Source organism: Perca fluviatilis, chromosome 20 (genome assembly GCF_010015445.1).
Source record: "Perca fluviatilis chromosome 20, GENO_Pfluv_1.0, whole genome shotgun sequence".
Classification (NCBI taxonomy): domain Eukaryota; kingdom Metazoa; phylum Chordata; class Actinopteri; order Perciformes; family Percidae; genus Perca; species Perca fluviatilis.
In genome coordinates, this window is record NC_053131.1 from 5,365,215 (window position 1) to 5,383,033 (window position 17,819).

At 40.5% G+C, this 17,819-nt stretch overlaps 1 protein-coding gene across 1 annotated transcript in view; it reads left to right on the forward strand.

Annotated features, from left to right (window-relative positions):
• Positions 1-11,783: 11,783 nt before the first annotated feature.
• LOC120548886 overlaps positions 11,784-17,819 on the forward strand; it is a 193,550-nt gene continuing 187,514 nt past the window's right edge. Inside the window, exons 1-5 of the mRNA XM_039785398.1 lie at positions 11,784-12,029; positions 14,075-14,170; positions 14,270-14,347; positions 15,235-15,327; positions 17,528-17,730. Of these exons, the coding sequence (XP_039641332.1) occupies positions 11,784-12,029; positions 14,075-14,170; positions 14,270-14,347; positions 15,235-15,327; positions 17,528-17,730 (716 nt within the window). The remainder of the gene's footprint in view (positions 12,030-14,074; positions 14,171-14,269; positions 14,348-15,234; positions 15,328-17,527; positions 17,731-17,819) is intronic.

Here is a 17,819-nt window from a genome sequence, read left to right on the forward strand (position 1 = left end):
ATGTGAACCGGACAAATCTGACTGTGTCACATTTACGATCCAGCGGCTTCGGATGCCTGAAGGGATACAACACGAGCTGCATGCTGAACACAACTTGGACGTGTTCATCTGCCGCGCTGCCCTGGGAGTGACCCACGGAGGGAGAGAGTTCGCCTTCGCTGCAGTCACTGAGCCGGGTGTTTTCTGGCTGGAATTAGAAGAGCAGGAGGACGCGCTGTATGCACGGATTACCCCGTGCTGCGAGGAACCAGAGGGCAGCGGCGGGACTTTGCGTTCGATGCCGGTGCCGGCATGATACATGATACATACTGGCTGGTAATCCTAAGGATACTGTATGTAAGTTTCGGAGCCGAGTTTTTAAGGGATACTTAACCAGACTGAAAATACATGATAAATGCTGGCTGGTCAGTTTACAGTCTGTTTGTTAACATTTAAGCTAGACTGAAAGAACATGAGGAATACAGTCTGTTCAGCTCATAGTCTGCTTATTGTTCCAACTAGATTGGTCTGTTTTTCACATAGCTTAGTCCAGAAATTTTTCGAAGGTGTTTATAATATTGTTCATGTTTAACATAAGAATTCACTAGACCTGGGTACTTGAAACACGTATGCGTGTACATTTTGAATAGCTGAGCTTCCATTCCTTTCAGTTAACATCAGGGGGCTAAACGGGCCGATCAAACAAGCTAAATTCCTGGACTGTTTAAGAAGGAAAAACATAGACGTGGCGCTTATACAGGAGTCACATTTACATAAAAGAGATATAAATCATCTACAAAATATACTTTAAGGTTGCTGCCTCATCTAGGGACGACACCAAAACCAAGGGCTCCATCGTGTTGCTGTCGTGGAAATGTGCACTCACCGTAGACAAAAGCAGTAAAGACTTATCAGGCAGGATATCTTATATATGTACCACAATAAGGAGTAGGAAAATAGCCTTTGTTTTGGTATATGCACCGGCTACATATGATGAATTGCTCTCTCTCAACGAATGTTAACTAATCATAGGGGGAGACATGAATGCAGTACTTGATTTAAATCAGGATAGATCAGGGGTCAATCACATGAAAGCCCCAAAACGCATATTGGACATGTTTAAAGCAGTTGTGGAATCCCACCATTTTACAGATATATGGAAGATGCACAATCCTACTAGCAAGGATTACACCTTCTTTTCAACACGCCACCTTACCCACTCCCGCATTGATTATATGTTGTGCTCCAGTGAGCTTAAGACAATGTTCCACACGATAGCAACAGAACCAGTTATTCTATCTGATCACAATAATAAAGATCTAGGAGATGGCAATATAATAATTCCCTTCTCCAGAACACAACTTTTGATACAGAATTTAGAACCAAACTGGCTGAATTTATATCAATTAATACCGATTCAGTTTCTGACCCTGCATATACATTGCAAGCAACTAAAAGATTTATTAGATATTTTACATCCTCCTTCGCGGTCAATTTGAAGAGGAAAAGAGAGCTGTAAATCGTTAGAGCAATCTCTTAACTTGTTTTTCTAAATCTACACAAACTCTTCTAGTCACAAGTCAAACAGAGCTGAATGATCTGCTAAGAAGGAGAGCTGATTTCATAATGCACAGAGTGAAGCAAAATTACAATTTTAACGGCTGTAAACCAAACAAATTGCTTGCTCTGAAATTAAAACAAAGCGAATCCAGAGCTACTATCAACAGCATCCTCACAGACCGAGGTATCTCAACAAATCCTAAGGATATCAGCGCCACTTTTCAATCCTTTTACTCAAAGTTGTATGAGTCCTCCTGCAACCCAGATCTGACACAGTGCCAGAAGTTCCTAAAAGAACTAAACTTGCCTCTTCTCGACCCAGAAGAGGCAGAAGAACTGGGTCAACCAATAACCTTAGAGGAACTTAAATCAGCATTAAAAACAGTTAAAAAAGTGAAAACACCAGTGTTGGATGGAATTCCATCAGAACTTCTTCTACAGTATTTTGACATATTAGGACCTACCATTTTACAAACTTTAACTTCTGCCATAGAGAAGGGTACTTTCCACCAACAAACCAACACCGCACTGATTTCCGTTATGCCAAAGAAGGGTAAAGATCCTATGGATTGCTCAAATTACAGGCCCATTAGCCTCATCGGGACTGATATTAAGCTTTATTCCAAAGTCCTGGCTCTCTGCTTAGAACGCTTTATCGAGAAGTTAGTCCACCCCGACCAATCAGGTTTTATACCCAAGCGTCATGCTGCAGACAATATACGTAGACTATTTCATTTAATAGAAGAAGCCAAAAACCTTCCAACAACGGCAGCAGTTTAATCAGTGGACGCGGAAAAGGCTTTCGACCGCCTAGAGTGGAACTACTTGTGGCAAGTAATGGAGAGGCTTGGTTTGGGGGCCAAATTCATTGACATGGTGTGTACTTTATATGTGAATCCCACGGCCATAGTCTCAAGCAATGGATTGCACTCTCAGCCGTTTCCCGTTAAGCGGGACTTGCGACAGGGATGTCCGCTATTCCCCATGCTATTTGCAATCTCTCTTGAACCGTTAGCCCAAGCCATAAGGCAAAATAAAATTGTAATATGCAGATTAAATCCAGTAGCAGCTCAATATCATTATTTGCAGATGATATTTTGTTGTACATTGCTGACCTTGAGGACTCTCTTCCAAAAATTCTTAAGATTTTCAACAAATTTGGCTCGCTCTCCGGCTATAAAATTAACTGGAATAAATCTAATCTTTTATTGAACAACAGGCATGTGGCATCAACCATTAGTGTTACTATACCAACCCAAAGCAAAATATACATATTAAAATTACATATTTTGGCATCACCATACACGCATGCCTACAGCGAGTTGTCCAGGACAACTATGAAACTATAAGTATTGTTCAAAGGGTTCTGGCCAATTGGTCTGCGCTGCCGGCATCACTATGCTCCAGGATTGCTGTTGTTAAAATGAACAAGGGCTTTGACTTTTGCCCAAAAATCATATTCGAAGTTGGTTTGTTTATTAATATCAATATTCAAATATATTCAAATATTTATTAATAATATTTTGACCATTAAATGCCTTCAGTAAGACCTATATTGGTATCAAACTTAAGTAAAAAAAAAAAAAAATGAAAAGTCAGATCCTGGATTAAACACAAACCGTATGGTTCTGACAGGAAGTTCGGAGCTTTCACCATAGTGGTCTGATGTTTATACTTGTGTGCTGGTGTGTGCGTCGAGCCGGCGTGTATGTGTGTGGGCAGTGTTGCCAACTTTGCGACTTTACAGACCCCCTTAGCAACTTTTTTTTCACAAAAGCGACTAGCGACAAATCTGGCGACTTTCTGTAGAAAAAAAAAAAAGTCGCCAGTATTGTCCAGCGGTCTTTCTCTCCTGTGGCCCCAAAACCGTCAACTCTCTCTTCTGTTCTGTGACTGAGGAGCAGCCCCGCCCTCCTCTTTGTGCTTTCTCCTCATGTGTAGCAGCACTGCGAGCAGGCAGGTAGAAGGTGTACCGGTGTAGGTAGGAGAAACAGCCTTCTTTGAGAATTAGGGGGGAATGCAACGCTACCAAGCCACGGCCGAGAGACATGCGTCGGCGCGACGTGTAGTTACATTTTGAAATGCGTGAAAAAGCCTCGGAATCTGAATTGAAAACAACGTTTACAAGCAAACGCATTTACAAAAAATAATGCCCATAACAGATTTGAATATTAAGGACTGCCTAATATTCGTTCGAATATCATTATGTTTTTTAAATATTCAAATGATATTCGAATATCGAAGTTCGGAGTCAAAGCCCTAAAATGAACGTAGTTCCTTGTGTGAATTTCTTAAGTACAATGATCCCCTTACCCCCACCGATACATTTCTGGAAGAAACTTGATACCTTAATTCGGCAATATATTTGGAATAATAAACAACCTAGGCTAAAATACTCTACCCTGCAACGTACCTCAAACACGGGAGGCTTGGCCCTCCCCAACCTTAAAGTGTACTACAGAGCCTTTCCGCTACTGGCCCTCAGAGTGTGGATGGACCCCTCATCTACAGTCCCATGGAGAGAAATAGTCTAAGACTAACTTTAAACAGGTGGAGGAGCAACTATGCTACACCAATAAGTGGCATTTGAATACCCCAATATGGCACAATGCACGCTTACTGTCTGGTAACAAACCTTTTGCTTGTAAGCAGTGGAGTGACAGAGGTATTTATACTTTAGACCAGCCATTCAATGAGAAAGGTATGTTGAGTTTTGTAGACCTACGAGCTAGTTTTGAGGTCCCCAGGACATCCTTCTTGTATCTGCGCTTAAGAAACAGTCTTGAGGCACACCCAGTTATTAAATGGTTTGTTGATATTCCTGTGAGAGGATTAGCGTCCAAGATCTATGCTAAACTGTTGCAAGTATCTATAGGAGAACTCCCAATAGCAAGGAAATGGGAGCGAGAGCTGAGCCTTTAAGGGAATTTTCTAGACATAGTTATGCTTGAGCTCTCTACAGCAAGGATTAACAAAGCCAAATCATCGACTATAGACCTATGGAAAAACACAGCAGCTTTATTGGGAATTTAGCTTATTCACCATAACCCCCAGAGTAAGACAAGTTGATACATACCCTTCTCATCTCCGTGCGTTCTGTAAAGCTGTCTGACGGCTCCAGCGGCATCAGCCCATAACAGAACAGGCAGGTGAATGGTTCTAGTAATCCTACTGCTCTGAATAAGTGACAAAATAAAGCCAACATGTTCCTATTTACATGTTGTGATTTGTAGAGTCACAGCGTGTACAAAAAACAACGTAAAATGAGGCAACATCTTCTAACGGTAAACAAACCGGGAACTATATTCTCAGGCGGAAGAATATAGTACTTGGGCGGAGTGATATGCTCCCAGCAAGCCTGTCTGAGAATATAGTTCCCGGTTTGTTTACGGATAGAAGATGGCTGTGTCTCATGTTACGTTGTTTTTTGTACACACTGTGACTCTACAAATCACAACATGTAAATAGGAACATGTTGGCGTTATTTTGTCAGTTTTGTCACAATTCGGAGCAGTAGGCTAGTTGGAATATGGAGTTATATTACTATCATAGTTGGAACCAGTTACCTGCAGGATCTGTGCTGGGCTAAGCTAATGCTGGAGCCGTCAGACAGCGTTACAGCACGCACGGAGATGAGAAGGGTATGTATCGACTTGTCTAACTCTGGGGGTTACGGTGAATAAGCTAAATTCCCAATAAGTTGGCGTGTTCCTTTAAGTATTAGAGGAGAGTGACTAGGCAAGGTGTGATTTCTGTTTTTGTTTTACTTTTTGTTTATTTGTTTGTTTTTGTTTTCCTTGAGACCGCAGAGGATGGGGGGTGTGAGAAGGTTTTTGTTCTTGTTCAATGGTATTTGTATGTTCTGTGTGTTCTAAATATAAAAAAAATACAATAAAACACAATAAAAAAGTTGATCTAAAAAAATTAAATAAAAAAATAACGTTACTAATGAACCCTTAAAGTGATACAGATACCAATAGAATACTCTCTGTCAAATACATCGGGCGTGACTTGACCCCACCAGTGTCTCTATGGGTTGGAGCTAGTGGGCCAATCACATTTGCAGCTTGCAGTGATTGGCTGCGAGCAACACCATACAAATAGTCGTTTTTTCTAGATCTGTGTACAAATACACTGCTAAAAAAAATAAAGGGAACACTAAAATAACACATCCTAGATCTGAATGAATGAAATAATCTTATTAAATACTTTTTTCTTTACATAGCTGAATGTTTTCCAAACTGGATTTGGAGTCACACTCAAAATTATAGTCGAAAACCACACTACAGGCTGATCCAACTTTGATGTAATGTCCTTAAAGCAAGTCAAAATGAGGCTCAGTAGTGTGTGTGGCTTTCACGTGCCTGCATGACCTGCCTACAATGCCTGGGCATGCTCCTGATGAGGTGGCGGATGGTCTCCTGAGGGATCTCCTCCCAGACCTGGACTAAAGCATCCGCCAACTCCTGGACAGTCTGTGGTGCAACGTGGCGTTGGTGGATAGAGCGAGACATGATGTCCCATATGTGCTCAATTGGATTCAGGTCTGGGGAAAGGGCGGGCCAGTCCATAGCATCAATGCCTTTCTCTTGCAGGAACTGCTGACACACTCCAGCCACATGAGGTCTAGCATTGTCTTGCATTAGGAGGAACCCAGGGCCAACCGCACCAGCATATGGTCTCACAGGGGGTCTGAGGATCTCATCTCGGTACCTAATGGCAGTAAGGCTACCTCTGGCGAGCACATGGAGGGCTGTGCGTCCCCCCAAAGAAATGCCACTCCACACCATTACTGACCCACCGCCAAACCGGTCATGCTGGAGGATGTTGCAGGCAGCAGAACGTTCTCCGCGGCGTCTGTCACATGTGCTCAGTGTGAACCTGCTTTAATCTGTGAAGAGCACAGGGCGCCAGTGGCGAATTTGCCAATTTTGGTGTTCTCTGGCAAATGCCAAACGTCCTGCACGGTGTTGGGCTGTAAGCACAACCCCCACCTGTGGACGTCAGGTCCTCATACCACCCTCATGGAGTCTGTTTCTGACCGTTTGAGCAGACACACGCACATTTGTGGCCTGCTGGAGGTCATTTTGCAGGGCTCTGGCAGTGCTCCTCCTGCTCCTCCTTGCACAAAGGTGGAGGTAGCGGTCCTGCTGCTGGGTTGTTGCCCTCCTACGGCCTCCTCCACGTCTCCTGATGTACTGGCCTGTCTCCTGGTAGCACCTCCATGCTCTGGACACTACGCTGACAGACACAGCAAACCTTCTTGCCACAGCTTGCATTGATGTGCCATCCTGGATGAGCTGCACTAACTGAGCCACTTGTGTGGGTTGTAGACTCCGTCTCATGCTACCACTAGAGTGAAAGCACCGCCAGCATTCAAAAGTGACCAAAACATCAGCCAGGAAGCATAGGAACTGAGAAGTGGTCTGTGTTCACCACCTGCAGAACTACTCCTTTATTGGGGGTGTCTTGCTAATTGCCTATAATTTCCACCTGTTGTCTATTCCATTTGCACAACAGCATGTTAAATTTATTGTCAATCAGTGTTGCTTCCTAAGTGGACAGTTTGATTTCACAGAACTGTGATTGACTTGGAGTTACATTGTGTTGTTTAAGTGTTCCCTTTATTTTTTTGAGCAGGGATCGAATGCAGGTTTTTTGACTGGAACTGGAACTGGTACTGGGTTATTTCGGTTAATACCTTTTAAAGGTATCGATTACAAACAGCCAGCCCTATAAATGTATCAACAATATAATTAAATGCTCATCAATATATATAATATGTTGGTAGAAATACGTGTGTCTTATTCCAGTACATGTACTTGCAGAGAAGTTAAAGTCAGTGTGTGTGCAGCTTCAATTATATTTCAAATCTACTTTAAGTTTAAGGACCCTATTTTAACGATCTGAAACGTAAGTATCAAATGTGAAATGCAAGTAGCTTTGTGGGCGGCTCTTGGGCGCTGTGCTATTATACCGGCGTGATAAATGACTCTTGCGCCCGACGCAAATCTAAAATGGGTTGGTCTGAAGTAGCTAGGTGTGGTTTTGGCATGACGTGCAATAAACCAATCAGAGCGTCATCTCACATTCCCTTTAAGAGCAGGCGCGCTTGTTCCATGGCGGATTGCTATTATGATGGCGGATTTGCGGGAGCTGCCCGTCTTGACCGGGTGGCAATGTTGCTGCGTCCTCTCGGGCGCATCTCCCCAAGTCTGGAGAGGATTGCTGCAGCCATGGAGCGTGGGCCTCCAAATGCACCACCTGCTCCTTTTGTGCCCCTTCCTCCTCCCCCCACTCCATCTCCGTCCACCCACTCCACCAGAAGCGCATTGCCACTCCCAGACCAGATCCCGCTGGAGTGTCCAATCCCACCGTAGTTCAACATCTCGTCTCCTTAAGTCTTTTAATATTTCCTCATTTATGTCATCAACACATCCATTATTCATGGCAATGTTGTGTAAAACACAACAAGCCACAAAGAATGCTGCGACTTTTTGAGGACTGTACTGTAAAGTGCCTCCTGACCTATCCAAACACCTGAAGTGCATTTTCAGTAATATTTTTCCTTGTAATTATGTATGGTTTGCAAAAATGGGAACTGCTGCATCCGTGTAGATGAGAGAAGCAAAGTGTATGCGCGTTGTGCACACGCTACATTATGGCCAAACATGCGCCCCTAAAATAGCATCTGAATAACGCGCTACTGACTTTAGACTAGCGCCACTGACTTTAGATTAGGTTTTTCCTGGTCAGTGGCGGAATTGTTTTCTGAAACTGCAAAATAGCACTGGGGAACGTTTGCGCCTGAACACATCTCCTCTTTTCGCTGAACCGGGAGCGCAAATACATTCCCTAATTTACCGACGTGCGTCTGTGGAGGGAAAAGTCTGCTGTGCGTCGGGTGCAAAATAGGAATGATACATGCGTCATTGTACAAAGGCAATTGCGCTGAGTGCAAGATAGGGCCCTAAATCTGCTTTAAAATGTATTCCAGATGTATAGATGTAGGTCTGAAAAGTATTGTAAACTGACATCCTATTTAAAATAATTTGAAAACCCTTTCTTTCAATTCTTTGTTATGTGTTTAATCTGAAGATTACTTGCTTGCAGTTCCTGTGCGTGCTGAATTTTTTTCTGTGGCTTTTATCATTGCACTGATGCTCTCTGCTTGTTTAGGTAACACACATACCTCTGTTTGATTACCATGCCCAAAGGTTTTCCAAACGGATTAGCCAACCCTGTTAGCTACAGTAATAACCTGCCTTTAAAAGGCAAAGTTATTATAGTCTTAAACACCTGGCTAATTTTCCAATAGGTGTGCACCTACTGCCTACTGTTGAAATGAATTGCACAATGAAAAAGTTAGGGTGATGTAATTTTTACTGAACAAATGTGAACTATTTTCAGGCCATCAGCTTACTCAAGTAAAGAAACATTCGTTGATGCTGTGTGCTTTGATTTGTGTTTCCATTCGGTCTTCCATAACTATCCTGGAAACTCAATTTGTCTCGTCTCTGTCTGTTTCACCCTCCAGAGGAGCCATGTTTTACCACTACATAGACCCATGAATGCACGTGTGTTTCTGGTTAAAGTTCACAGTGTCTCAAACGTTTAAATGAGAAATAAGGAAGTTTGACCACATATTTGAAAATGACAGGGTTTGAGGTCTGGTTTGTGGGTATTTTATCCGAATACAGCATAGAAAATCTTCTTAGAAATATAGGAAATATAGGATAGGCTAGAACAACACATTGTAATTCTGCTAAGTAAAACCTCACATTTATTATTAATTTCACTTGTTTTAATTTTAAACAAATTGTATATCCGAATATTGTCTATATCTAGGACAATCTACTGGATGTCCCTCATTTCGGCCGGATGTCAGTCACCTTCCACTTTCTTTGTTGGTATTCTAATCTCCGGTTGATTTATGAGGACTATGGTTAACTGCTACTCAGATCTCAGCAGGGTAAATCCAGACAGCTAGCTACTTTTGAACGAGCACATGTTCTACCAAAACAAGTTCCTTCCCGAGACCTTTTCTTTATTTTGTCTGGCGCTAAATGCCGAATGTTGTGTGGACTAGCCAGAACTTCCTCCACAGCACATTTTCTATAAGCTCAGTCTGTCACTTTGAAAAACAAACAATGCAGTGCTGGTTCCATGGTATTAGAATTTTGGATAGTCATCATGGAAACATTAGTTGGTCATGTGACAAGGGCTGGTAAAATTGGCAGAACAGGCAGCCAAGTAACAGTACTCTGATCCAATGGAAATCACAATTGTCAGCTTGACAGAACTGCCTCATTTTATTTTATTTATAAATATATTTTTTTTTTTTTGGGGGGTGTTTTTAAGTTTTTTGAGGAGGGGGGTTTTTTTTTTTTTTTTTTTTTTTTTTTTTTTTTTTTTTTTTTTTTTTAAAAAAAAAAAAAAAAAAAAAAAAAAAAAAACAACAAAAAAAGGAACAGGGCCGGGGGGGGGGGGGGGGGGGTTTTTTTTTTTTTTTTTTGTGGGTTTTTTTTTTTTTTTTTTTTTTTTGTTTTTTTTGGGTGTTTCTTTTGCTTGGTTTTTGGCCCCTAATGCTACCCTGTTAAATGGGACTGGACTGAAACGAGAGCTTTTCTGCCTTATATAGTCTGCTCATGAATATTTAGATGAGCTGCACGCTGATTGGTTGAGCTTAGCACGCACACACACAGACACACACACACACACACACACATGTTCCCCTCTATGAACAATGTATCAAATTTCTGAGATTTGCACGAACGAGATTTAGAACACTAACTGACCTCAGATCAGTTAGTGGCCTATGTAAATTTTTGGGCGTTACAAAGATAGAAGGTAGAGCCAAATGAGGAGGATTTGAGAAGTTGACATCAACTTTTAGCTTTGTTCAGATTCGTCCGTTTTCAGAGGCTGTTTCAAATTGTGAGATTTGCAGAGGAAAGAGGTTTCAATGGGATTCTATGTATGTCCTATTTACCCATCAAACTGTCGTTTTGCAACTATGACAAGGTAAAATCGGTTTTGCATTCTATCACCCCTTTAAGAAAACATCTACGAAAGACCTGTAATGTGTTGAGGTATCAGTTTACATTATTATGGTGAGAATACAAACGTGAATCACTTCCTGCCTCAAAGCTTTATAGATTATTAACAACTTAACAGTGAGTCTACTGATAATTAACACACATTGTTGGCTACGTCACACAATAAATGGAGGCTTGAAACAAAACCAGAGAAACACAAACACACCAGTAAGCTTAAAATGTTGGTCATAAATCAAACTCTCCTCAATGTTTTATCACCTTTTTATATTAGCACTTATATTCAGTCATAGTATTGTAATTTATACACGGTAATTTCCACTCCTAAGCTGAGCTGATGCAGCTAAATAACATGCATGTGAGGGCATGCATTGAGGGATCATCAGTTATACTCATGTGCACACATATTGCCTAAAAATAAAAAAATAGTTAATTAAAATGATTGAGCATCAATATAGAAGCCTCTCTCAGTAAAACCAGAACAGAATGTTTGCTGTCAATAATATTATCTTTGTTTGTAAAAGAATCCTTTTAATTCAAAATGCTTTTATATATAGTATGTAATAGTTAATATAGGAGGCAATGTAATAATTCCTGTAGGGAAATCAGGTCATAAAGATATCACATTGCAAAGACATATAGGCATTTTGTGCACAAAACATTAAGAACATCCTCCCTGAAGGCAAACTGCAGCTACTTTTGCAAAATCAATATTGATAGTTTTTATTTTTTAATTGTTAAAATTCTTCTACTGTTTACATTGGCTGTCTTTTTATCCTTTTCTTATTTGTCAATTTGTTTTATAATTAATGAGAAGAAACTGTTTTGCATTACAATTGTACAAATCCCTGGCATTTTGTACCCTCAGTGTACATATTGGGAGAGGGGGGAGACTCATCAGAACAGCACATTTCATTTAATATTGGCTTCCTCCATCTGCTGTGTTGTGTCAGCTGACGATATGAAATTCTGCTGAAAGACCTCAAGGAGCAAAGGAAAACAAAATAAATCTATGAGCTTCGTGATGCTACACGTGCCATATCAAACCTTCTTGTTATCACCATTAGAGGGATTTTCCCAGTTTTGTTTACAGGAAATCCAACATGCCTGGATTTGGATATTTGAGACCACTGTCTTTTTCTCACTCTCTTTCACTCTAAGGGTCTTTTTCTCTGACTAGCTCCTAACATGAGTCAGCAGCAGCAGGTCAGTTATGAGTGTGACAGTGGAGGACAGTGGGATGGTGTGGGGGAGGGAGGGGGGTGGGGAGGGGAGGGGGGCTGGGGCTGTGAACATAAATATAGCATTGAGGAGCAAGGTTCACAGCACACAGACAGACAGCAACAGACGGCCACCACCCTCCCATCACCTCCACCACTACCCACCAGTCACACCCCCTTCATGCACCCAGCTCTGGGTGTGCTGAGGCACTCAGTGGGTGAATGCTGGAGATAATTGTTAATCCTTTGGTGGTTGTTCACATAAGAGCTCACATTGGAACAGTACTTTGTGTCACATGTGAATCTTTCCATAATTATCTGAGTCTACTTTGGAAGGTCCTAGGTCGCTGACATTCAGCAGGCAGTGTTATAGTAAGCACAGGTTATTCTGGGCTGCAGGAAACGATACGATACAACTTTATTGTCAGTTTACACTGAAATTCATTTTGCGTTCCCGAGCAAAAAGAAGAAAAAAAGGAAAAAGAAAAATACACAGTTAGAAGACAATGACACATACAGTATAGTACAATGATGAAGACGTATCAACAGCCATGAAAAAGAAAGATGTTTCATTATACTCTCAGATCTAGATCTTAATTGATATCAAACTGGTTTTGCAACAGGATAAAAGAGTTCTTAAGCCTGTTGTATCTAAATGAAGAGACTCTAGATTGCCTGTTAGTAGGCAAAAGTTGGTATTCATAATTTAAAACATGCATGGAATCAGAAACCTCATGATCAATTGTTCATGAGAAAGTTGTTTATTATTCTCTACTGAGTAAATTACTCTATTGTTCATGTCATTTATGCTACTAAGGGACTTTTAAGGTGTTGTTTTCATATCTGTCTGTCCCTCCTATATGTCACTTGTGGAGGTTAATAAAGGTCATGATCTTCGAGGCTCCCATTCAAGATGATTTGCAGCTAAAAAGCTCTATTAATTAGGTAGGAGAAATAAGAGGTGTGTGCTGTTATAGATAATTTTATATGGAAAAATGTAGCTGTTACTCAACTGCTGAATATCCCAACATAAGAAGACTGAAACTGAAAATTAGATTATTGAATGTTTTTGTTAAACTAAACCAGCTAATAATAATGATAATAATATACAGGCTGATACCTATAGTGATATTTGATTGCAATGTCTCACCAAATAAGTTTATGTATTTTAAACATTAAACACATATAAAATGTGTTATAGCTGCACTTTGTCCTACTTTGTACTGCAACTGCTGCACAAACAATTTCTCTTAATTAATCTTATGTTATCTTTAACAAACATTTTTAGGAGATTACTAAATTTGGTTATTAAAAAATGTGATCAGGATACTGTTTGTACTGCACAGGACATAAACATCCCACTGCTGTCTGATTATGTCATGGCTGCACCTTAAATACCTTTAACATATCTTTGGCATTTCTGTGCTGCAACTTGTTACCTATCGTTATACAGTATATGCTGACACAAATATATCCATGATGGGCCACATCAAGCAAATGACAACTATGCAAACATTTTATAAATGGCCTATAGTTAAACATTAAGTTGATAACTATATTTACCAAATAAAATAAGAGGGCAAGGCCACATAGTGTTTGTTGTGAAAGACTATGGGGGTTTGTTAGTAAGTGCTGCCCTGATTGGTTCAGAATTGGGGCAGAGCTATTTTATTATAGTGTTGCAGTCACTTTTGATAAATAGTGTGTGTGGCCAGCTTGACAATCATTTATTGTTTCATGACAAAGATCAAAACACTGATTTATGAGCTTTCAGATCCAAATACTAAAACTACAATAATCATCATTATCTGGAGATTTACTATCTCCAAAATCTCAGCTTCTCAGAAACTTAACAGCTTTGTTGAGCTTGTCCACCACGTGTTTTAAAGTTTAACTGATTTTAATAGGATGTCCCAAGTCATCTTTTAGCCCCCAGCCGCATAAACATGGAAAATTTCAGAGCTGCATGCCTCACAGATTTCTGTCCTAACAAATTTTCCGACAGATTGTTGTACAGAAAAATGTCTTTGTTCATCAATTTTGGTACATATTCTACTGAGTGTGATAGGAAAGTTCATGTAAGCGAGTTAAATCACCAAGTTCTTGTAAAGCTTATTTTACAAAAACGTAAGCAAATGTAGATGATGTATATGTCTACATGCTAACCTTCCATTAACAGAATAGATGTTGCAGCCTTGGCAAAGCTCTTTGAGTGTTTTATATCTGCAAATGTAAACCTAAATGCGTGTGTTGTGACAGCGGAGGCCACCATGTATGGTCCTGGATCTGTTCAATGATTTCCGTGATGGCTCCAAACTGCTGGACCTGCTGGAGGTGATGAGCGGCCAGCGCCTCGTGAGTCCGCTCTCTCAGTTCAGCACTTCACATGCTTTCCAACCAACAGCTGACCGTTGTAATGAACCAACTGACTGACTCTCTGTTTGGCTTTTGCAGAGTCGGGAGAGAGGCAGGGGAATGTTTCAGCACAGGAGCAACATTGAAAAGGCCCTTTCCTTTCTAAAGCAGAAATCGGTAAATGACACACTTAAAGGAACACGCCGACTTATTGGGACTTTAGCTTATTCACTGTAACCCCCAGAGTTAGACAAGTCCATACATACCCTTCTCATCTCTGTGCGTGCTGTAAGGCTGACTGACGGCTCCAGCAGCATCAGGCCAGCACAGAACATGCAGGTGAATGGTTCCAGTAATCCTACTGCTCCGAATTGTGACAAAAGTGACAAAAAACAACATAACATGAGACAAGGCCATCTTCTTACCGTAAACAAACCGGGAACTATATTCTCAGACAGGCTTGCTTGAAGCAAATCATTCTGCCCAAATACTATATTCTTCCGCCTGAGAATATAGTTCCCAGTTTGTTTACGGTTAGAAGACGGCTGTGTCTCATGTTACGTTGTTTTTTGTACACGCTGTGACTATACAAATCACAACATGTAAATAGGAACATGTTGGCATTATTTTGTCACTTATTCAGAGCAGTAGGATTACTGGAACCATTCACCTGCATGTTCTGTGCTGGCCTGCTGCCGCTGGAGCCGTCAGAAAGCGTTACAGCACGCACGGAGATGAGAAGGGTATGTATCGACTTGTCTAACTCTGGGGGAACTGAGTGAATAAGCTAAAGTCCCAATAAGTCGGCGTGTTCCTTTAAGCTATAACTACAGTAATCACCAGCCATAGTGAGAACTTTACTACTGGCGTTGGCAAAACCACAGGGATGATGCATTTTGGCATCAGATTTGGTCATTTAACATGACAGAAATTGTTATATTAACAGGTAAAAATTTTAAACTACAAAATGTGATACCTGCTGCGCCATCTTCTGTTTTTTTTTCCTTCATAATGTATCAAGACGGACTTTGCAAGTTTGAAACATATCCTGTTTTCTCCCCCAGATCAAACTAGTCAACATACACATTCCTGACATTATTGATGGTAAACCGTCGATCATTCTTGGCCTTATATGGACAATCATTCTACAGTATCATGTGAGTTTAATATGTTTACTTTTCTATTCATGTTGTCTGTTGTTTAATATTTCCTTGTTGGTTTTACACTTTGATCTTTCTGTTATCTCAACTGACCAAAATAAAATCTCAGTGTACTGAATGAAAAGGATCAGGGTCTTCCTGCAAAAGAGAGGCTTCCTCTCAGTGACCCTTCCCTGAATAAATAATGGTTAAAAAAAAGAAAAGAAAAGAAACCCTGTGGGAATGGAGAACAATTTTCTCTTTTTTTGTACTTCTATAAATTATATTTCTGTGGATACCATTATTAGGTTTAAGTAGATTTCCTGGGGGTGGATTTGTCCAGTGATCAGACCAAAATATTAGAGCAACGGAACTAATTATGATGCTGAAGCACATTTATTGAAGCATAACAACTGTGGGTAACACTTTACAATAAGGGTACATTGACTAGCATTAGTTAATGCATTAATAAGCATATTAACAGTTAAATAAATTGTTTAATTAACATTTATTAAAAAAGCTCATGTTAACTAAGGTATTAATTGATGCATTATTTACCATTATTCAGTGTTGTGCCTGAACTCGTTCATTGAACGAGTTCATATTTTGGGCGAACGTGAACTGAACATACCGTATTACTGCCTGATGAACGTTACTGTGAACTCATTCATTCTGGTGTCTGTGAACGGCACGCTCTCTCAGTTTAACTTCGTTCAATAGGGTACCAGATTTCTATAGAGCCTTCCTGGCCAAAACCCGGCTAAAACACACCGTAAACGGGCCTTAATATGTAACGGAAAAACACCCATTCTGGCAACACCCATTGACATATGGGCAACACGGGCAACACATATGTCAATGGCAACTAGGGCTGGGCGTATCGATCTAAATATCGATAGTATCGATACCAAGATGAGTATTAGTATCGGATCGATACTGTCGTGATGAGATCGATACTTTTGTTGCAGTTTCACGAGATCATGCGAGCACAGCGTCTCTCCAATTCTGTGCGCAGTGTGCAAACAGCGCACCCCTCTCATCTCTCTCTCTCTCTCTCTCTCTCTCTCTTTCTCTCTCTCTCTGCCCCCTCCCTGCTCTCCCGGAGGCGGAGAGCTTTTGTTTACTTATTTTGCACAACTGACTTTGTTACTTTACTACTGACTTTATTTTTCACAAATATCTGTGTGCAGTGTATTTTTTGTTGTGTTTTTTATATTGTTATATTCATATTTATACATTGTGGCTTTTGTTTACTTATTTTGCACAACTGACTTTATTTTTCACAGATATCTGTGTGTAATGGAAGGTATTTATGGTTGTGTTGTTGACTTAGTTATATTTATATTTTGTATATTATTTTATTATTTCTATACCATTACATTGTTTTATATTGTTCTAGTTAGTAAATAAAAACATTTAGATTTGCCTGTGTTTTATCATAATCATAATCAACTAACTAAAGGCAAAATCACAAAATTATTCAATGATCGTGAATTACAAGTAAAAAGTATCGGAATTGGTATCGGCGATACTAGCCCTGTATTTACTTGGTATCAGATCGATACCAAAATTCCCAGTATCGCCCACCCCTAATGGCAACACCAGCCACTAGTGTCGCACCGCCGCATGCGTCATCAAAACAAAAAGCAGCATGGAGGCGACAGCAGCATGGAGGCTACGAAGCAGCAAAATGAGTTTTATGACAAGGTCGGTGAGGATGGAAAAATCTTACATTTCTGTGCAAACTTTGCCCGCCGGCTTTCAAAAAGAAAATCTGCACTTCAGTCCCATCCACAGCAAACCTGAAACGGCACATTGAACTGATTGGATATGAAGATGAAATCTGACGCATAGTTTCAGTGTTAAAACTGATAAAATAATTGCTTTCTGTGGTTCTATATGGGCTGTGGCAATAATTTTGAAAAATAATAGCCCGCAGCAACATATGGAAAAAAAGAACTATGAACTAGGGACTGTGAAATGTCCCTTAATACTTTTCCCGTTGAACTTTTTGAATTGCCTTTCGGAACACAAAATAGGAGTTTCTTTGCGAAATGTAATGTGCAAAATAATCGTTTTTCTTGATTTCTTTGTTTTAGTGATCATTTGGAGACAAAATCAAAATTGCAATCAAAATTCGATTAATTACACAGCCCTGGTTTCCAAACATAAAGGCCTAAGATGTTAAACAGAAACTGTGTGTTGGTGGTTTTCTTAGATTGAGGAGTTGGCCAGCAGCCTCTCGTTCAGTTCCCGCCAGTCCTCCATGGAGTCCTTGGCCAGTCTGGATTCGCGCTCCACCCTGTCAAGCCACTCGGCCAGCAGCAGTCCTCTTCCTCCCAGAGGCTCACCACTACATAACCGTTTCAGGGTTTCTGCCAGGAAGGCCCTGCTGCTGTGGGTTCGGGAACAGTGCCACAAGTAAGCACCCACTCAAATGAGTGCTATTAATGATTAATTTAAATGTGCTGTGTAGAGTTTAGTTAGGGTCACATTGATATATCGACCCT